Below are 22458 nucleotides of genomic sequence, written 5' to 3'. Positions count from 1 at the left end.
GAGAACAAAATCAAGACATGTATATTAACAAAGGTGAAACAGATCACCAGCCCAGGTTGGATGCATGAGACAAGTGCTCGGGGCTGGTGCATTGGGAAGACCCAGAGGGATGGGGTGGGGAGGGAGGTGGGAGGGGGCATCGGGATGGGGAACACATGTAAATCCATGGCTGATTCATGTCAATGTATGGCAAAAACCACTACAACATTGTAAAGTAATTAGCCTCCAACTAATAAAAATAAATGGGAAAAAAAAAATAAAAAGGCAACTGAGCATTTAAATCAAAATAAATAGCCATGTATTGTGGGGTGTTTAGCACATATAGAGGCAAAATAAATGGCATTAATAACACAAAACTACGAAGAGTCTAAATAGAATTACATTGTTGACAAGCTGTTATATTACACATGAAGTAAATAAGATATTTGAATTTAATGTGGCTAAGTTAAAGGTGCATATTGTAATCTGTAGAGCACTATAAGAACATGAAGGAGGTATAAATTAAAAGCCAATACAGGAGATAAAGTTGAATGCTAAAATATTTGATTGATCCTAAATGGGAAAGAAAAAATTGATGGCAGACATTGAAAATAAATACCAATAGAGTCAACTTGCATCCTATTCTCTCATTGATTATAATAAATATTAAGTGACCAACTACCCCATGAAAAGAGCAGAAATTAGCAGACAGGATTAATAAATCATAACTTAAGTGTGACTGTTAATTTTATGTGTGAACTTGACTGGGCACATGGTGACCAGATTTGGTCAAACATTATTCTGGGTGTTTCTGTAGTTATTTTGTATATGATTAACATTTAGGTCTGTAGACTCAGTTCAGTCACTCAGTCGTGTCCGACTCTGCAACTCCATGGACTGCAGCATGCCACGTCTCCCTGTCCATCACCAACTCCCAGAATTTACTCAAACTCATGTCCATTGAGTCGGTGATGCCATCCAACCATCTCATCCTCTGTCATCCCCTTCTCCTCCTGCCTTCAATCTTTCCCAGCATTAGGGTCTTTTCAAATGAGTCAGTTCTTCACATCAGGTGGCCAAAGTCACCTGTACAGAATATTGTCCTCCATAATGTGGATGAGTCTTATCTAATCAGTTGAATAACTAAATAGAACAAAAAGGCTGACTCTCCCCCCAAGTAAGAGAGAATTGTTTGTCTAATGGCCTTGGAACTGGGACACTGGGTTTTGTGGGGGGGTTTTTTGTTTGTTTGTTTTTTGTTTTGCCTCTCTTTGGACTTGAGCTGCAACAGCTCTGAATGGGTTTCAAACCTGATGGCCCTCAGGTTGGAATTACACTCTTAGCTCTGCTGGTTCTTAGCCCTTCTAGTTGAGACTGGACTTAAATCATTTGCTCCTCTAGGTCTCCAGCCTGATGACTGACCCTGCAGATCTTTGGACTTGCCAGCCTCCATAATCACATGATAGTAATATCTCTATAATAAACCATAAATTATACACACACATACACACACACTCACATACACATATATTTCCCATGGTAGAGTAACAGAAAAGTGTCACTTTATCAAAAATACATAATCACACACATAATGTGTGTTTCAACAAAAGATCTTATAATACATTAGATTAAATTTTTAAGTAAGGGAAGAAATAAACAAATTCACCATCAAACAAATCCACCAAGTGTTAGATTTTTTCTAATCCTTTATGATTAATTGATAGAATAAACAGATAAAAAAATCTTCTATGATATAGAAGATGTGAACATCATGCTCAAATTTAATTGACCTAAGTGACAAATACTTGATTGGACAATGGCAGAACACGGTTTCTTATACACAGGACATTTTTCAAAGTATACCTTGTGTTGAGAACTAAATTCATGCCTTAATACATTTACAATAGCTGAAATAATATCAGCAATATTCTCTGATCACAGATTACAGTGGAATGAAATCAATGTTAAGAAAATATGCATAGTATATACACAAGTTTGGATATTAAGTGACGTATTTCCAAATAATATATAAATCAAATGAAACAAAGCATAAAATATTTTGAAATGAATGATAATTAAAACATATCAAAATTCGTAATATACTTCTAAAGTAAGACTGAAAGAGATATTTGTAGTTTTCATTACCTATGCTTCAAAAGAGGGGCTTCACAGGTGGTTCAGTGGGAAAGTACCTACCTGCAATGCAGGAGACACTGGAGATACGGGTTCAATTCCTGGGTTGGGAAGATCCCCTGGAGGAGGGCACAGCAACCCACTTCAGAATCTTGCCTGGAGAATCCCCATTAACAGAGGAGCCTGGCGGGCTACAGTCCATGGGAGTCACAAAGAGTTGGACATGACTGAAGTGACTGAGCACGGCACAGCAGTACAGAGGGGGCTTCCCAGGTGGCACTAGTGGCAAAGAACCTGCCTGCCAATGCAGGAGACTTAAGAGACCTGAGTTAGATCCCTGGGTCGGGAAGATCCCCTGGAGCAGGGCATGGCAGCCCACTCCAGTATTCTTGCCTGAAGAGTCCCCATTGACAGAGGAGCCTGGTGGGGCCACAGTCCATAGGGTCACAAAGAGTTGGACATGACTGAAGCAACTTGGCAGGCATGCACACACTACAAAAAAGAATCTATTTAAAATAAATTACCTAAGCTTGCATGTTACCAGTATAGAAAAAGAATAAATAAAAATTAAAGTAGAAGAATGAATAGAATAGAAATAAGGCCTTAAATAAATGAAAAGACAACCAATCAACAATGGAGACCATCACACATCACTTATTTTGTGAAAAGACTGTGAAAATGAGTAACCTCTAGAAATACTAATAAAAGGAGAAAGAAAGCAAAAGAGAGAGAACAAATCACTTATGACAGGAGAGACAATACTGACTATTTTACAGTCATTAAAAGGATAATAAAGGAACATTTTATTGATTTTGATCTCCATTTAATAAAGAACATCATTAACTTAAAGCTGTTTAAAAATTAGCAAATTGTTAAATGTTAATAAAGGCAGATTAATACCTTTAAGTTGACAACTTAGATGAAACAAAAAAATCCTTAGAAACAAAAATTACCCAAACTGGCAAATGATAAAATTGAAAATCTGAGCAATGTAATTTTTAAGGTGATCATGCATCTGGCAGCTCAAAACAGAACAGACTTTTGGACTCTGTGGGAGAAGGCGAGGGTGGGATGTTTAGAGAGAACAGCATCGAAACATGTATATTATCAAGGGTGAAACAGATCACCAGCCCAGGTTGGATGCATGAGACAAGTGCTCGGGCCTGGTGCACTGGGAAGACCCAGAGGGATCGGGTAGAGAGGGAGGTGGGAGAGGGGATTGGGATGGGGAATACATGTAAATCCATGGCTGATTCATGTCAATGTATGACAAAAACCACTACAATACTGTAAAGTAATTAACCTCCAACTAATAAAAATAAATTAAAAAAATAAAATAATACTATAAAAAAATTCCTATGCTATTGTCACACCAATAAAAGTCCAAGATATGGTTAAGCAAAAAACAAAAACAAACACACAAACAAAAACCAGCAGTAAAACATCAACAGAACTAAAAAATTGGAAACAGAATTAAATACACAAAGAAGATACATTGTGTTGGCCAAAAAGTCAGCTCGGGTTTTTCTGTAACATTTTTTAGAAAAATCTGAATGAATTTTTGGCCAACCCAATAGGAATAGTCTCCAAGTACAGCAACTTTGGAAGTTGGTTTTGGCAGTTTCTAATGAAATTAAATATGCTCTTATACAATTCAGCAATTTTCTCGGTGGAATTCATGTAAATGACTTGAAATGTATGCCAGCACAGAAATCTTCATGCAAATGTTTATAACAGTTTTATTCATAATTGTCCAAACTTTGAAGCTACTAGCATCTCTACAATAAGTGAATGCTAATAAACTATGGCACCTCCACACAGTAGAATATTATACCAAGATGAAAAGAAATGAATCACCTACACATGGAAGTTTATGGCAGCTTTATGCACATTTGTCAAAATTTGGAAGCAACTGAGGTGCCCTTTCATAGGTGAATAGGTGAATGGTGATACATTGGAATATTATTCAATGTTAAAAATGAAGCAATCTCACAAGCTCACAAGAGCTTGGAAGAATTAATTGCATGTTAGTAGGTGAAAAAAGCCAACTTGAAAAGTTTATGCATGATTCCAAGTATATGGTATTGTGGCAAAGGCAAATCGATGGAGACATTAAAAATGTCAGTATTTTCCAGGGGATAGGGAGTAGGAAGGGTGCTTTCCAGGCAGCACAATGGGAGTGATACCAGAGATGTGGATTCCATCTATGAGTCAGAAAGATGCCTTGGAGTAGGAAATGGCAACCCACTTCCGTATTCATACCTGGAAAATTTCATGGACAGAGGAGTCTGGTGGGCTACAGTCCATGGGCTTACAAAGAGTTGGGCACAACTGAGTGACTGAATACACACAGACACACACACACACACACACACACACACACACACACACAGTGAATATCAGAGCACAGAGGATTTTTAGGATAGTGAAATTATTCTTGTATGTCATAAAGGTGAACACATGTCATCATATGTTGTCAAAACCCACAGAACTCCAAGAGGGAAACTTAAACTACAGACTTTGGATGATAGTAATGTTTCTATGTAAAGTGACAGTTGCTCAGCTGTGTCCAACTCTTTGTGACCCCATGGACTATACAGTCTATGGAATTCTCCAGGCCAGAATACTGGAGTAGGTAGCCTTTCCCTTCTCCAGGGGAATCTTCCCAACCCAGGTCTCCCGCATTGCAGGTGGATTCTTTACCAGCTGAGCCACAAGAGAAGCCTATTTCTATATAGGTTCATGAATATTGAGAGAAGTTGTGTTTCTGTGTGGAATGGTCAAAGATTTTATGAGAACCCTAAATTTCCCCTCAATTTTGGAGGAATCTACAACTGCTCAAAAATGATCTATTAATAAACAAACATAAGGACAAAAAAAAAAAAAAAAAAAAAAACACTGATACACCATTTCTTACCCACTATTAATAGAATGCCTAAAACCAAAATGGCCAATCACATCCATTTTTGGCAAGGATGAGGAGCAAATGTAACACTCATACATTGCTCAGAGGAGCAAACAATTATACAGTCACAGTTTCAAATCTGCTAAAATGATCAAAGGACTTCCCTGATGGCTCACTGGGAAAAGAACCCACTGGCAGTGCAGGATACACAAGAGACACAGGCTCAATCCCTGGGTCAGGAAGATCCGCTGAAGGAGGGCATGGCAACCCACTCCAGTATTTTTGCCTGGAGAATCTGATGGAGAGAGGAGCCTGGTGGGCTACAGTCCACAGGACTGCAAAGAGTCAGACAAGACTAAAGCAACTGAGCATGTTTATAGAATGACCAAAATAAATTAAAAAAAAAAAAAAGACTGACAATTCAAAATCTTGAAATGCCGCCAAGCACCTGGAATTCTCACACATTCTGGAAGAGTGTACATAAAACATTCTAACCCAACTATGGATAATTGTCACAGCTCCTTATAAACACACACACACACGCATACACATCTACTCTATCACCCACAGTCTGGCATTTGAAAAAGATACATGAAAATGAAGAATTTTATAAGAATTTTCAAACAATAATTTTATATTATCCCCAAAATATAGATACTGAATGCCAACAGGTAATAGGTAAACGAACTGGGCAGTTCATATAGGAATTGTAGTTGGCCATAGAAAGTAGCAAACTTCTAATATAAGTAATATGTTTAATTCTAAAAACAGTTAAATTCAGACACTTTAAAAAGAGTATGTGCTCAGGTAGAGAGGGAGGTGGGAGGGGGGATCGGGATGGGGAATACATGTAAATCCATGGCTGATTCATGTCAATGTATGACAAAACCCACTACAATATTGTAAAGTAATTAGCCTCCAACTAATAAAAATAAATGAAAAAAAAAAAAAGAATATGCGCTCTACTGATTGGATTTATATGAAATTCAATAATAGGTAGAACTGATATTTGGTGAAATAAATCAGGAAGTGGTTCCTTTGTACATGAAAAGATGTTCAACATCACTAATTATTAGAGAAATGCTAAAGAAAACCATAGTGACATTTCACCTCGCATCAGTCAGAATGAACACCATCAAAAAGTCTACAGTAACAAATGCTGGAGAAAAGGGAACCCACTTACACTGTTAGTTGGTTGCTGCAAGCACTATGGAAAACATATGTGGAGATAGCTACTGGGGACCTGCTGCTTAGCATAGGAGCTCAGCTTGGTGCTCAGTGGTGAGCTAGATGGGTGTAATGTTGGGCAGGGAGACCCAAGACGGAAAGGACACATGGACATTTGTACTTGATCCACTTTGCTGTACAGTAGAAACTAACACAATATCATTAAGCAACTATACCTCAATAAAAAAAAAAACAAAAAAAAAAAAACAAAACTGAAAACAGAGTTTCCATATGATCCAGTGGCTCCACTCCTGGGCATATATCTGAAAAGATACATGTATCTCCAAGTTTTATTTTTGTTGTTTAGTTGCTAAGTCATGTCAAACCCTTTTGCAATCCTGTGGACTATAGCCACCAGGCCCCTCTGCTCATGGGATTTCCCAAGCAAGAATACTGGAGTAAGTTATCATTTCCTTCTCCAGGGGATATTCCTGACTCAGAGAATGAACCTCATCTCCTGCTTGGCAGGCAGATTCTTTTTTTTTTTTTTTTAATTAGTTGGAGACTAATTACTTCACAACATTTCAGTGGGTTTTGTCATACATTGACATGAATCAGCCATGGAGTTACATGTATTCCCCATCCCGATCCCCCCTCCCACCTCCCTCTCTACCCGATTCCTCTGGGTCTTCCCAGTGCACCAGGCCTGAGCACTTGTCTCATGCATCACACCTGGGCTGGTGATCTGTTTTACTATAGATAATATACATGCTGTTCTTTCGAAACATCCCACCCTCACCTTCTTCCACAGAGTCCAAAAGTCTGTTCTGTACATCTGTGTCTCTTTTTCTGTCTTGCATATAGGGTTATCATTACCATCTTTCTAAATTCCACATATATGTGTTAGTATGCTGTAATGTTCTTTATCTTTCTGGCTTACTTCACTCTGTATAATGGGCTCCAGTTTCATCCATCTCATTAGAGCTGATTCAAATGAATTCTTTTTAATGGCTGAGTAATATTCCATGGTGTATATGTACCACAGCTTCCTTATCCATTCGTTCGCTGATGGGCATCTAGGTTGCTTCCATGGCAGGCAGTTTCTTTACAACAGAACCACCAGGGAAGCCCAACCCCAATCTTTATAGCAGCACTATATACAATAGCTGGGACATATAAATAATCCACGTGTTCATCAACACATAAATAAAGAAGGTGTGGAACACAATGGAATATTACTCCACCATAAAAATGAACCAAATTTGCAGCAACATGAGTGGCCTAGAGATTATTATTCCAAGTAAATTAAAGTAAGTTAGACAAAGAAAGACATGATATAACTTTTATGTCAAATCTCAAAAATATAATATTAATGATTCTATATACAAAACAGAAACAAACTCACAGATATAAAAAGCAAACTTATGGCTACCAAAAGGGAGAGAGTCATTTGGAGGGGATAATCAGGAGTACAGGGTTAACAGATACAGAATACTCTTTATAAAATGAGTGAGCAGGAAGAATTTATTGTTTAGTTCAGGGAAATATATTGAATATCTTATAACCCATAATAGGAAATGATCTGGAAAAAAAAATATTGGTTGCCTTTGGAGGAGAAGGAATTGATTGGACCTTTATTTGATAAGACTTTCATCTTGTTTTTACAGATGGCTACTTGGTAACAAAGTTCATTTAACAGAATGCTGTATATCTATGTATCTAACTGTATGCTAGGGCTTCCCAGGTGGCTCAGTGGTAAAGAATCCGCTTGCTAATACAGAAGAAATGGGTTTGACCTTTGGGTCAGGAAGATCACCTGGAGAAGCAAATGGCAACCCACTCCAGTATTCTTGTATGGGGAATCTCATGAACAGAAGCGCTTGATGGGCTACAGTCCATAGGGTCATGAAAGAGTTGGACACAACTTAGCAAATAAACAGCAACAAGATGGCATGTTAATTATATTTTAAATTAAAAGAAAGTTTTGGCAGCACCTGTGTAATGGCCAAGAATGCTCCCTTTTGGCAAAAAAGAGATCAGGTTTCAGTTCCAGATTCTGCTGTAGATTGCTGGATCTGCCACAAGTTAATTACCATCTGAAGCCTCAATTTCGTGATGTGTAAAATGGGGCCAAACACTTGTGGATTTTGTGAGAAATATGCAATGTGTAGAAAGCTTGCAGGATGGCATTTGGTCAAATAATAACAATTCAATAAACAGCAGTTACACTATTTTTGTGAACCCCTTGCAATTCTTCTTTCAAATGTCTGTACTTTTGACGTATCCCTGATTTTTTTTTCTTTTAGTGCTCCATCTATCTGGAGAACATGTATGAATTTCCTACAGCTTTGGATTTTTTTTTCTTTTCATTGCTACTGCCAGAATCACAACCCCACCCCTCCCACTCCAAGCAGAAGTGAGGACTCAGTTATTTGCATTGACTATAATCAATATGAGTTTTAAACAGTACAAACTACTTTATTGCACTAAAAATAGCATATTCACATCCCTCTGTATCTGTAAAATTTGATGTCAGATTTTTCTCTGAACACAGCACCATGTCAAGTACATACTAAATCCTTAATAAAAGACATCTCATAAATAAATACTTTTAGACTTTATGAAAATCATAACTATTTTACTGACATCCATATTTACACCAAGTCTAAAGCTATCACAGAATGAAAGATGGGCACTTCTAGTGCTAATCTTACACTTTCATCCACTAGCTGCTTATTGAACACTCAGAATGGGCTGGGAATGCAAGAGTGAACAAAAAAGACTCAAGTATGCAAGGAGATACTATGCTTGCTGTGATGCAGACAATAAAGAAATGTACAGAAACTTCATTCATCTGGCCAGTAATTTCCGACTCCTATTTGTGTCTCCTCATTTCTCCTACCCCAATCTTTTCCATTACTTTTGTTACCCTTCTGTTTTATACTTAGGAAATACTGAAAGTTCTTTCTGATTAGGAAGCAGACAGACACCTACATTCCATGAATGTTTTGTGTATATGTTTTTTCTTTCTGATGCACCTTCAATTTTTTAAGCTGTTTCATGAGAAGAAAGGACAGAAATTTGACAACACTTGGGTCAGAGGTATGGAGATAGGAGAGCATACACACAAAAGGGTGGTGGGAACTTCGGGAAGCTGGAAGATTCCACAAGGAGAAGAGGGGGGTTTTGGAGATCTATTTAAGGCTTGTAGTTCACATCCATTAGACTGAGGACATTATTGGGAATGCTTTTATAAAAACAGTCAACCCTCAAAAGGGTCAATATTTCACTTAATTCTTCAGGTGTGACTCATACTGGAAGTAGGAAATTTTGGGGTAGCTAGTTTGTCAAGTTGCCTGGGTCTGAGATCAGTGACTGTCTAAAATAGGCATATTATTTTCCAGGGAAGAAAAAACCTAATTCACTCATCATTACTTGACCCACCAGAATCACTGGGTACTTACGCCTTAATTTTTCTCAGATAGTTCGGTAAAATTACCAAGAGTTGCAAAGGTGCTACTTTAACTACTTTCCATTTATAATGGCATCTAAATCCCCCACATAACTCCTGATAATTTTTTAGGCTTCCATATAAGTACCAAGTATAAAGCGGGGGTAAAGGATTTTGATATGAAGGATTTGGTGGGAGTTGACATTGTGCGGCAGTGCTATTCATTAAGCCCCAGCCTCCGTGAGAACAATTGGGCCCTGCTGGCAATCATTTACTCTGTGGGATGACCCACAGCATGATGGGCCAAAGGTTAAATCCACCATAAACCTGAAAAACAAATGGTTAGTGGGAGAACTTAATTTCTGATGAATTTATATATCAGAACTAGAGGAAGAAGAAATGTGCTTTAATGAGGGTAGAAATGTCACTGGCTAAAAAATAAACTGATTTTCCTAAAGCCATCCACAGCCAGCAACTGGTATGTGACAGGGTTGATAATAGGGAAACATGAGGGTGACGGTTGACAGATGGCCACAGTGAACTAGTCAGTTCTTAACCTCATCAAACTGAGAACTCTTTTATGTACTATTATCAACCCATGAGAGGGACCCAAACCATGATATATGGTGTGTCCATCCTTCAGAAGCATCTTTCCATGAGCATGGAGGCATGACACATCATCAAGCACCAGAGTAGAACTACTGCTCCTGAAAAGAAGATACTCCTAGGGGATAAAAATTCTGACTTCTCATCCCTTCAACTGCCAGAAAAACTACTGAAACCTCACTCTGAAATTATAATTTCATTATTTAAGGCAGTAGTAAACTTGGGCATGTATTTATGCTTTCAATGGGATTCATAAATTACTACATTTGAGGACTACTAGCTAACTGTACTGCAGGAGGAGTGGGGTTCAGCCTTCATCATTCTCATCTGCCCCCTTGTGGTATCTTTCACTTTTTTCTTTTTTTTTTTTGCTCACTCCAGACTCTTGCCCTAGACTGCAAATAGCCTCTGCTAAACTAAACACCCTTGATATTTAATATTTTGTATATTTCCAGGAAACTATCCAAAAGGAGCTGTCATTTCCATTCAGCATGACACAGTATACTGTTACTCAATACATTTGATACTTTCTACTTTATCTGTTAATACATTGCTTGTTTAATTTTAAGCTAAATTCCCACACACACACACACACACACATACACACACACAATTCTGTGTGTTGCTGTTTATCTGTTTTCCCTATATATGAACTGTGGGTTTATTCATTCCCCTATTTTATTATTTTTTAGTGCATTTATTTGTTGTCATTGTTACAATTTCTTTCTTGCTCTGCAACTGAAAAACAAGCAGCAGGAAACCTACCTTGTTCTTTCATTCCATTTACTCCACAGGAATTTCCCCCATACTAAAAATGCTATCTCTCATGGACGTCTGGAACATCTCAACTTCCAGGGTCTCTTTCCTTATCTGTCTATTCTTGGATGTCCTTTTTCCGCCTGTGTCTGAAAATGCCTGCAAGCTCCAAGACCTACCTCAATAATTTCACTCTAAATCTCACTCTTCTGCACCACGATCCCTGCAGCAGCTCTATTTCCATGAGGAGTATCTGAATCCCAGTTCAGTTTTATTCTGAATCCCAAGCCTTTATACAGAAGTGTCTGCAGGCTATTCTCTTTGACAGGTCCACAGGACTGGAAATGCCTGTGTCCCACCCAGTACTCATCCACTTCTCTTCCTTAGGCGCCTCCAGTGTGTCACTGTGAGAATCACCTACCCTAGCAATTCATCCACTTTCCCGGGACTTCTCCTCTTTCACATTTACATTAAAACATAATAGCTGTCTACTGTGAATCTTGAGATATATATGTATGCGTGCCTGTGTGCGTGTGTGTGTGTGTGTGTGTGTGTGTGTGTGTGTGTGTGTATATTTTCTTTTCTTCCCTCTGGCTCCCGTTTTGCTGTATCTGAGCTCAGACCACACCATCTTCCCCCTCATGGATACCTTCCATGTTCCCAGTGGTCTGTTCCCAACTCTATACTGCAGCACAGGGATTTCTAAAACATAAATCTGTCCCTGTCACTCCCCTGTGAAAACTCGCCCATGGGGAATCTGACCAGGCTGCATTTGGGGACTGGGCAGAGTGAGCAGGGATCTTGTGTCAGCTAGGGTTTCTGGTAGACGCCCCTCTGCACTATCCACTTGTGGTGGTCGGGGGCGGGGAAGGGGCGGGATTGAGCCCCCTTCCCCCCTCCTCCTTACTGCGGAAAGCTGCAGAGCTAAGGGCACTCACTTCCTATTCACCAGTCAGCAGGGAGGACTCCTCTCAGCAGCCACGTAGGCATTCTCTTCTCTCTGGAGGAAAAGGCCCAGCAGCTGTCGGAGGAAAAGGCTCACCAGCTGTCAGAGCAAAAGGACATGTCGCAGCTAAGTAAGAATCTGGGAGACCCGAGTCCCCCGGAGGAGGCCCCTAAGCCCGCGGTCTATAGCCGCCCTACGGTTCTGATGCGGGCCCCGCCCGCCTCCTCGCGGGCCCCTCCAGTCCCGTGGGACCCACCTCCGATTGATTTGCAGGCTTCACTGGCCGCTTGGCAGGCACCGCAGCCTGCTTGGGAGGCTCCGCAGGGCCAGCCACCTGCCCCCGTGGCGCCCATGTCCCAGCCTCCATCCCTAGGGGGCCCGATGGTCCAGGCTCCCCCTCTGGGGGGCCCGATGGGCAAGCCTCCGACTCCCGGAGTCTTGATGATCCATCCTCCCCCTCCGGGAGCCCCGCTGGCCCAGCCTCCGACTCCGGGGGTCCTGATGATGCATCCTTCGGCTCCCGGAGCCCCCATGGCACATCCTCCTCCTCCGGGGACCCCGATGGCACATCCTCCTCCTCCCGGGACCCCGATGGCCCATCCTCCTCCTCCTGGGACCCCGATGGTGCACCCTCCTCCTCCGGGGACTCCGATGGCGCACCCTCCTCCTCCGGGGACCCCAATGGCACATCCTCCTCCTCCGCCGGCGACCCCAATGGCCCATCCTCCCCCTCCGGGGACCCCGATGGCACAGCCTCCAGCTCCGGGAGTCCTGATTCCCCAGCCTCTGACTCCAGGAGTCCTGATGGTTCAGCCTCCTGCTCCGGGAGCTCCGATAGCCCAGCCTCCGCCTCCGCCACCCCTGATGGCCCAGCCTCCTCCTCTAGGAGCCCCGATGGCCAAGCCTCCAGGTCCTGGAGTCCTGATGATCCATCCTGCAGGCTCGAGACCTCCGATCACCCAGCCTCCAGCGACAGCAGCCCCGATAGTCCAGCCGCCGGCGCCGGCCCCACCTGCGCAGCCTATGGCTTCCTGGGCCCCACAGGCTCAGCCTCTGATCCTGCAGATCCAGTCACAGGTTATAAGGGCTCCTCCGCCGGTTCCCCAGGGCCCGCAGGCCCCGCCGGTGCAGCTGGCCACTCCCCCGGGCTGGCAGGCCACCTCGCCTGGATGGCAGGCCCCAACGCAAGGCTGGTCGGCCACACCCCTGGGCTGGTCGACCACACAGGTCACCTGGCCAGGCCCAACGATTGCTTGGCAGGCACCTCTACCTGTGCGCCCTGGGCCACCGCCCATCCGCCCGGGCCCACCGCCCATCCGCCCGGGCCCACCGCCCATTCGCCAGGCCCCACCCCCAATACGCCAGGCACCGCCACTGATCCGCCAGGCACCACCACCCATCCGCCCTGCCCCACAGGTCCTGGCCACCCCGCCGCCTCTCTGGCAGGCCCTGCCGCCCCCGCCACCGCTGCGGCAGGCCCCGCAAACTCGACTGCCTACCCCGCAGTTGAGGGCGGCCCCACCAATTCGGGCGGCCCCCCAGGTGCCAACAGCCCCCCCAGCACCGCAGATGCCGACTGCACCTCCTGCTGTCCCGCAGGCGCCCCCGACGGTGATGCCGGCCCCTCTACCGGCCCCACTGTCGGCTCCTCAGGCTGTGCACTGCCCGCCCATCATCTGGCAGGCACCGAAAGGCCAAGCTCCGGTGCCGCAGGAGATGCCAACATCCATGGAGTTCCAGGAAGTGCAGCAAGCCCAGGCCAGCCTGGCCTGGCAGGCTCCGAAGGCCCAGGGGCAATTCTGGCAGTCCCTGCCCACCCAGGAGGCCCAGAGGCAGGGCCCACCACTGGTTCAGCTGGAGCAGCCCTTTCAGGGGGCCCCCGCCTCCCAAAAGGCCCTGCAAATCCAGCTATCCACTCAGCAGGCCCAGCTCTCGAGCTCGCAGGGAGAGCTGCCATCCATGCAACTCCAGCCCTCCTGGCAGGGCCCCCCTGCAGCCCTGCAGGGCCAGCCTGGAGCCCCCTTAGCAGGGGCAAATTTTCCCATGGGCTCTGCTAAATCATTGATGACTCCATCAGGAGAATCTAGGGCTTCTTCTATAGACCGAAGGACCTCTTCAAAAGATCGTAGGACCTCTTCAAAGGAACGCAAGGCTCCTCTAAAGGACCGGATGATCTTCGGTGGCACTTTCTATGCTCCCAGGGCAATGCCAACTGCTGGAGCACACCTGCCGACTCCCTGGAAAAACTTTCCTGCCACATCTGAGACCTTTAACGCCACCCCAAGGGTCTTTCCATCTACCTCCCAGTTCCAGCCTGCCTCTTCTAATGCCTTCAAGGGCCCATCTGCCATCTCAGAGGCCCCAAAGTCACTGCCATTTACTCTGCAGGATCCGTTTGCCTGCATTGAGGCCCTGCCTGCAATCCCATGGGTTCCACAGCCCAATGTGAATTCCTCAAAGGCGTCCAAGGCAGGACCCAGTATCCTGATGACGACAGCAGCTACCCCCCAGGTGATGGCTATCACTCAAGAGGCCTCAAAGACCTCCACTGAGCCACCACGTCGCTCAGGCAAGGCCACCCGGAAGAAGAAGCATCTGAATACAGAAGAGGGGGATAGCAGTGGCAAGATGCTGAACATGTGTCACTGGCAGGCCCCCAGGCGCTGGGAAAGTCTAGACTTGAATGACTGGGAGCTGCAAGCCCCCATCCAATTCCTGTGTGACTGGGAGGGCCCAAGCACCTCCCGAATCCTGAGTGGCTGGGAGGGCCTGAGTACCTCCCAGATCCTGAGTGGCTGGGAAGGGCCCAGCACTTCTTGGGCCCTGAGTGCCTGGGAAGGCCCAAGCACCTCAAGGGCCCTGGGTCTCTGGGAAAGCCCAGTTAGCCCTCCGTCCTTGATCATCCCTGAGCTCCCTACTCTTGCTCAGGGATTTGGTGCCACCCAATATGATCCCAAGCTGGAGACTCAGCCACTGTCTCCCTTGGATGAGCGAGCAAATGCACTGGTGCAGTTCCTCTTGGTTAAGGACCAAGCCAAGGTGCCCATTAAGCGCTCAGAGATGGTGAAATTCATCATCCGTGAATATAAAGATGAGTGCTTAGAAATCATCAGCCGTGCCAGCCACAAGCTGGAGTGTGTTTTTGGTTATCAGTTGAAGGAAATTGATCCCAGAAACCACTCTTATATTCTCATCAACAAGGGTCGAAAGGGTGACACAGGTGCATCCTATTTGGACAGGCCCAAGTTAGGCCTCCTGATGGTGGTTCTGAGCCTCATCTTTATGAAAGGCAATTGTGTCAGGGAGGACCTGATCTTTACTTTTCTGTGCAAATTAGGGCTGAATATCCAGGAGACACATGGTCTCTTCGGAAATACAAAGAAGCTCATCACCGAAGTGTTTGTAAGGGAGAAGTACCTGGAGTACAGGCGAATCCCCTTTACTGAGCCAGAAGAGCATGAGTTCCTCTGGGGCCCCCGAGCATTCCTTGAAACCAGCAAGATGATTGTCCTGAAGTTTTTGGCCAGGCTGTATAAGAAAGATCCACGGTGCTGGCCATACCAGTACTATGAAGCACTGGCAGAGTGTGAGTCTGAAGATCTGGATGAGGATGAGTCTGACCCTGATGATAAAACCGATGACCCCACCAGCAACCCCCCTCCCCATTAATGTCGTTTAGCAGATATCTCACAGTTCCTTTGGGTCCCCGGCCTAAGGCCACTGACAGGGTGGGGTGGGGGGGGACGTTTTGTTTCTGGTGTTTCTGTTCAAGTTCTGTGTGTGTAAGTTTGGATTTCAGTTTGCTTTTGTATCTGCCAAAGCTTTGTACATTTTCATGTGGTGTTGATTTCAACTGGCTATTGTTCTATTTGGTATTTTGGCATCTGTATTTTTAACTGAGATCTGTGATTCTCTGTTTTGTGTTATAATTGTTATGTTTTGGTATCAGAGTTGTGCTGGCTTTGTGAAATGAATTGAGAAGCTATCCATCTCATTCTGGTACAGATTATGTAGCATCAAAATAGGCTGTTCTTTGAATGTCCAAATGACTCATCAGTAAAAGCTGTCTGCAGAAAAGTAAATATCTATATCTATATATAAATATAATTTCAGCATAATATGGAAGTGTTTGTCTTTATTCTAATTTTTATTCTAGGTACTGGGAGCCAAGTTTTACCATACTTTCCAAATACAGCTGAACATCAAGACAACTTCCAGTAATAGTAGATACCACGGTGACAGAACTGTTTTTTCAAAACAGTGCTACATGTGTTATAATTATGCAGTAATTGCAGTGGGAGTTGGAATGTAAGATTAAAGCAAGAGTAAGGCTTCACACATCAATGAGGGTGAATCAAGAGGAGGTTTTTAATCCTCTTGATTCCTCACAATACTCTTTCAAAGTAGGCATTATTCCTATTTTGTAGGTGAGTGTCTAAGGCTCAAGTAGATCAGTTAAGTGGGACATGTCAGTGCCAAGACAATAAGGTGGTAATTTGAAGCAGAAAATTTTCTTACGGTTATGTGGAAAGCAAGCCATGACCGTCTATCTGCCTGCAGATCAAAGTACCAGGTTTGTTAGCCATGGGAAGAACAAAGGGGTCTTGGTCAGTCCTGGTGGGTGGCGGGTGTCCAGCAGCTCAGGGAACCGTGAGTTTAATCAACACATTGACATGGGCATTGAAACATGCTCCCTGCAAAATATAACAGGGAAAAGGAAATACCAGGCTTCATTGAACTGAGGTCGTGCAGGTCGCAGTGGGTCGGGGGAAGACAGGGGATAACACCAGGATCTAACTGAAGTTCCTGGGAGGAAGCATCAGTCACAACACACAAGGGAAGTCAGTTGGCAACTGGCTGATGTACTAAATAACCGGTTGTCAGTCCTTGGGTGCAGGGTCTGGTGTGGGAGGGAGGGGACCAAAGAGTTTTGGAAGAAGATATTCATGAACACCTGACCCTACTGGAGTGCGCAGAAGGACGTTCCTGAAGGTATCACTGCCTTCTCAGGGATGGGGACCATCAGCGTTGCTGCATCTCTACTGTTCTGGAAGGATCCGGGGCCCCCAAATCCCGCCCCCCTTCTCTTGGTGGATGAAGGGCCGCAGTGGGGTACACGACAAAAGTGGTATTCATCTGCCACCTAGCGGCCTGTTACGGTTCTGTCTCTCCTGCAAGGGCTCAGCCCCAACCATGGTCAAGAATCTTACACCCCAAACACCTGGGTTTAGGACTGGAACTTGCTTCATAACCCTTGCCCGTAATTTTACCTGCATTTGGGCTCAAATGCCCCTTCTTTTCTTTTACGTCATAGGGCAAGGTGAAACTTCCTCTCCAGGTCCAATTCAATCTCATTTGAGAAGCTGAAATTCTAGAAGAGGAGATGAACTCTTAAGTCCATTCCCCTGCCCCAGTGCAGAGCTATATTTTCTGGGATGACAGTCCCCACCCCAGGACCGTCCTGGCTACAGGGGAACTTTGGCACATTAACCATGTGGCTAGGTTTTCTGGAGATTCGGAGGGAGTTTCTTGTAAACTCCTTGGGTCAGACAGTACGGGGCTTCCGTGCCAATCTTCAGTTATTTAGATGACAACAACAAATGCCCTTTGAACGTAACAGCACCGTTGCAGCTGAGAACTGTCCCCGAAAGAGGCTTTGCTGAGCCTCAAAATTGGCACATGGGTCTAAGATTTTTTATTTCTTTATCGCTTATTTATTATTTTTATAGTTTTCTCCAAATCATCCACTCACGGGTGACTTGAGCAACTTCATCTCATTTATCCTATCATCTGATACAAAGCAAATGATGTCATTTAAGCAATGCCAAGGACTTAAGACCTGAATAGAATTAAAATGTAATGAGATATAAGTGGCAATAACTTTACAATTTTTTAATTACATGCAAAATAAATTGGCAAAATATTCAAACAAAATGTTTAAGAAAGATCAATTGACATTATAAAATCAAAGAGAAGAAAACAAAATCCAGGAAAATGGGAAGCTCCAGGGTAGGATGCAATGAGAGAAAATTCAAAGCTATTTCAAAGTTCTAAAATGTAGATAAATTTAGTAGGAAGATTTTCAGTATGAAGATTTTTATTACAAAATGAAGAAAAACTAAAACTTCTGTAAACTAAATGGGCAAAAGCTATCAGGTGACAAACACAAAAAGAAACGCAAATGGAAAATGACATTGGAAATGTTTCACCTCACTAATAGGTAAGGACATTACCTATTATAAGTATTAGACCAGTATTCCACCTTTCATTTCATTTCATTTCATTCATAAAGTGGCACAGAATAAAATGAAAGCTTATAGAATATCCAGTGAAAATAGAGTTATTGTAAAACTGGTATCCTTATAAACTGGTGGTAAAAGTATAAATTATTGCAAATTACCCTGAAATAAATTCAGTCACCTGCATCTCCAAGAGATTTAAAAATAGTAACACAACTAGAAATTCCTGGTATGGGAATGTATTGAATGGAAATAATTTGCATGGGGCAAAAGCTTTTCCACAAAGAGAACTGCTTAGGGAAGTGGAGGAGACTGATGATATGCACACACACCTCATACAAGCCTACTAGCATCAAGGTGGTCCTGCTGCCAAAGGCATCCTCAGAAAACCACTTGCAATTTGCTCCAGCACAAGATTATGTGCAGCAAAACAGGGACATAACAATCTTTGCCTGAAAAATTTGAAAGTGGGTGCTAGCAAGCATGAAAGTCATAGAATGATCTCAACCTTTTAGATTAAGCTGTAGAATCCCTGAGAAGAGAAATTAAACGTTTTTTGCAAAGTGGGACTTCCTTGATGCACAGTGAATAGGAATCTGCCTGCCAGAGCAGGGAACATGGGTTTTATCCCTGTTCCAGGAAGATCCCAAATGCCGTGGAGCAACTAAACCTGAGTGCTGCAACTGCTGAGCCTATGCTTTAGAGCTCACAAACTGAAACTTCTGAGCCAGTCTGCGAGCCACAACTACTAAAGCCCATGCCTAGAGCCTGTACTCTGCAACAAGAGAAGCCACTGCAATAAGAAGCCCATGCACCATGAAGAAGAGTAGCCCCCTTCTTGCTGCAACTAGAGAAAGCCCGCACAAAGCAGCAAAGACCCAGTGCAGACAAAAATAAATAAATAAATATAAATGTTTCCCAGAGGGATCGAATCAGGTGCATTGTCATACAGGATGTTGTAAGCAAGTTGTAAGCAAGGTGATATCTTAGGATGTTGACCTAGAAACGATCTGAAATTCACAATACTATTACTGCAAGTCATTCCTCTTGAGAGCCTTAGAGGCAGAGATCAATTGCCTGTCAAAGCAGTACATAAAGCAACATTGTCAACATCCACAATGTGCAGCGTCATCTCATCCAAAGGACAGAGGCTCATCCCCGCATGTCTGTATCTAGCCAGAGCCTAACGTGTGCAGCTCCTCCACATTTGGTCACTGGGCTGTTGCCTTTGACATGGCTCCTACCTTCAATATTACCTCTCACACAAACTGCTGTGTTGGCTGTACAGAGCACAATGTTTCACTCTGTGTAAAGCCCATGATGGCTTTTAGTTTATCTTAGAGTTAGACATTGCTTACTTTCCTCATCCTGAGTGTCAAGGGGCATCAAGTTAGAGGTGGGGTAGCCTAAATTGGATTTACAAATGAGACCAGGGGTCCCTCTGCTGGAGAGTTGGCAGAACTCCTAAGATTCTATAGGGAACACCCAGGAGTGACAAAAAGGATGGGTCTTAAAGAGAATTCGTACTGTATAGCACAGGGAACTCTGCTCAGTACTCTCTAACAATCTAAATTGGAAAATAATTTGAAAAAGGATAGATACATGTATATGTGTAACTGAATCATTTTGCTATACACTCTAATGGCAGAAAACAAAGAGGAACTAGAGTCTCTTGACGATGGTGAAAGAGGAGAGTGAAAAAACTGGCTTAAAACTGAACACTCAAAAGCTAGGATCATGGGATCTGGCCCCATGGCAAATAGATGAGGAAAAAATGGCAACAGTGACCTGATGTAAAGAGCCAATTCATTGGAAAAGACCCTGATATTGGTAAAGATTGAGGGCAAGAGAAAGAAGTGACAGAGGATGAGATGATTGAATAGCATCATAGACTCAATGGACATGAGTTTGAGAAAACTCCAGGAGATGGCGAAAGACAGGAAAGCCTGGAGTCCTTGGGGTCCATGGGGTCCACAAAGAGTTGGACATGACTTAGCAACTACTGAACAACAACAACACACTTGAAACTAACACAACATTGTTAATCAACTATGTGCCAATACAAAATAAAAATTTTAAAAGAGAGAGACTGTCATTTAGATTAAAGACTACCTGTTTTCTTTTATCTCTAACCCCAAAAGTCCTGTGAGCACAAGAAAGACAGGCAAGATAGGTCTGGCTTCTCTGAAGAGAATCTCTGGGAAAGGAAACCTAGCAACCCATTGTGGTTTGTACTGTAAAGACGGATTGCTGGGTTTCCTTTCCTGCAGTGCCACCGAGCCAAATAGGAGAAAACTGATAATGAAGGCATCTCCCCATATGGGCAATGTCCTTCTTTTAAATTGTTCAAAGGATCTTTCTGTGAACCCCATGGACAGATTTATAACACTGCTATCCCACTGGGCCAATCCCCTAATCCTTTTCGATTCTGAAATCTATGCTGTCTCCTTTCTGTTTTAAGAGACAAAGCCTATATGGGGAGATTCCTTCATTCTCAGTTTTCTCCTATTTAGCTTAGTGACACTGCAGGAGTTCTCCTGGGGTCTCAGAGAGATACCTTCTCAGTACAAATGACTTCACTCTGCAAGCTGTCAATCAATCTCTCAGTTAGACTGGCTTTCTCTGCCCTCATTTCTTCAGAGTAACTTCAACTTGAGTGTCTTGGAGGGTTACCAGGGGGATTCAGGTTGTCCCATCAACCAGCAATAATCACAGAAATATTTGCTGTACCTGTAGCCTTCCTGGAGTGTGCTCTCTAGTGATGCAGACTCCTCCCTGAAACAGAGCTAACTGGGGTCACAAAGCTGTGGGATTTGAGTTCTGACTTTCTTGACTTCTTCAAGATATCCTTAAAAACATTTTGTTTAGAATTTTTTAAAAAATTGCCTTATTCAAATATTTAAATAAATTTAAATATAAATTTAAATTAGAGATACAAAGGGAATATTTCATGTAAACATGGGCACAATGAAGGAGAGAAATGGTATGGACCTAAGAGAAGCTGAATATATTAAGAAAAAGTGGCAAGAATACACAGAATAACTATGCAAAAAAGATCTTAATGACCCAGGTAACCACAATGATGTGATCACTCATCTAGAGCCAGATATCCTGGCATGTGAAGTCAAGTGGGCCTTAGGAGGCATGTCTACAAACAAATCTAGTGGAGATGATGGAATTCCTATTGAGCTATTTCAAATAATCGAAAATGATTGTGTTAAAGTGTGCCAGCAAGTAGGCCAGCAAATTTGGAAAACTCAGTTATGGCCACAGGAATGGAAAGGTCAATTTTCATTACAATCCAAAAGAAAGTCAATGCCAAAGAAAGCTCAAACTACCACAGAATTGCACTCACCTCACATGCTAGCAAAGCAATGCTCAAAATTCTCCACAGCAGGCTTCAACAGTACATGAACTGTGAAATTCCAGATGTTCAAGCTGGATTTAGAAAAGGCAGAAGAACCAGAGATCCACTTGCTGACATCATTAGATCATCAAAAAAGCAAGACAGTTCCAGAAAAACACCTACTTCTGCTTTATTGACTACACCAAAGCCTTTTACTGTGTGGGTCACAACAAACTGTGGAAAATTCTGAAAGGGGTGGGAATACCAGACCACTTCACCTGTCTCCTGAGAAATCTGTATGCAGGTCAAGTAGCAACAGTTAGAACTGGACATGGAACAACAGACTGGTTCCATGTCAGGAAAGGAGTACGTCAAGGCTGTATATTACGACCCTCCTTATTTAACTTATATGCAGAGTACATCATGTGAAATGCTTGGCTCGATAAAGCACAAGCTGTAATCAAGACTGCGGGGAGATATATCAGTAACCTCAGAAGTGCAGATGACACTACCCTATGGCAGAAAACAAAGAAGAACTAAAGAGTCTCTTGATGAAAGTGAAAGAGGACAGTGAAAAAGTTGGCTTAAAACTCAACATTCAGTAAACTAAGGTCATGGCATCTGTTCCCATCATTTCATGGGAAATAGACGGGGAAACAATGGAAACATTGAGACATTTTATTTTGGGGGGGCTCCCAAATCATTGCAGATGGTGACTGCATGGATGAAATTAAAAGATGCTTGCTCCTTGGAGGCAAAGCTATGGCAAACCTACACAGCATATTAAAAAGCAGAGACATTGCTTTGCTAACAAAGGTCAGTCTAGTCAATGCTATGGCTTTTCCAGTAGTCATGGATGGATGTAAGAGATGGAATATAAAGAAAGCTGAGCACTGAGGAATTGGTGCTTTTGAACTGTGGTGTTGGAGA

The 22458-nt window shown here is 43.2% G+C and overlaps 1 protein-coding gene across 1 annotated transcript; it reads left to right on the top strand.

Annotated features, from left to right (window-relative positions):
- The first annotated feature begins 11963 nt into the window (after positions 1-11963).
- MAGEL2 (MAGE family member L2) lies at positions 11964-16010 on the top strand. Its single transcript, XM_061159580.1, has one exon. It carries the CDS (start codon positions 12061-12063, stop codon positions 15610-15612), a length of 3552 nt encoding a protein of 1183 aa, XP_061015563.1. The 5' UTR covers positions 11964-12060; the 3' UTR covers positions 15613-16010.
- The last annotated feature ends 6448 nt before the right edge of the window (positions 16011-22458 follow it).

This window comes from Dama dama, chromosome 13, assembly GCF_033118175.1.
Source record: "Dama dama isolate Ldn47 chromosome 13, ASM3311817v1, whole genome shotgun sequence".
NCBI lineage: Eukaryota > Metazoa > Chordata > Mammalia > Artiodactyla > Cervidae > Dama > Dama dama.
Note: the sequence above shows the minus strand (reverse complement) of the source record. Positions and strands in the feature narration are given on the sequence as shown.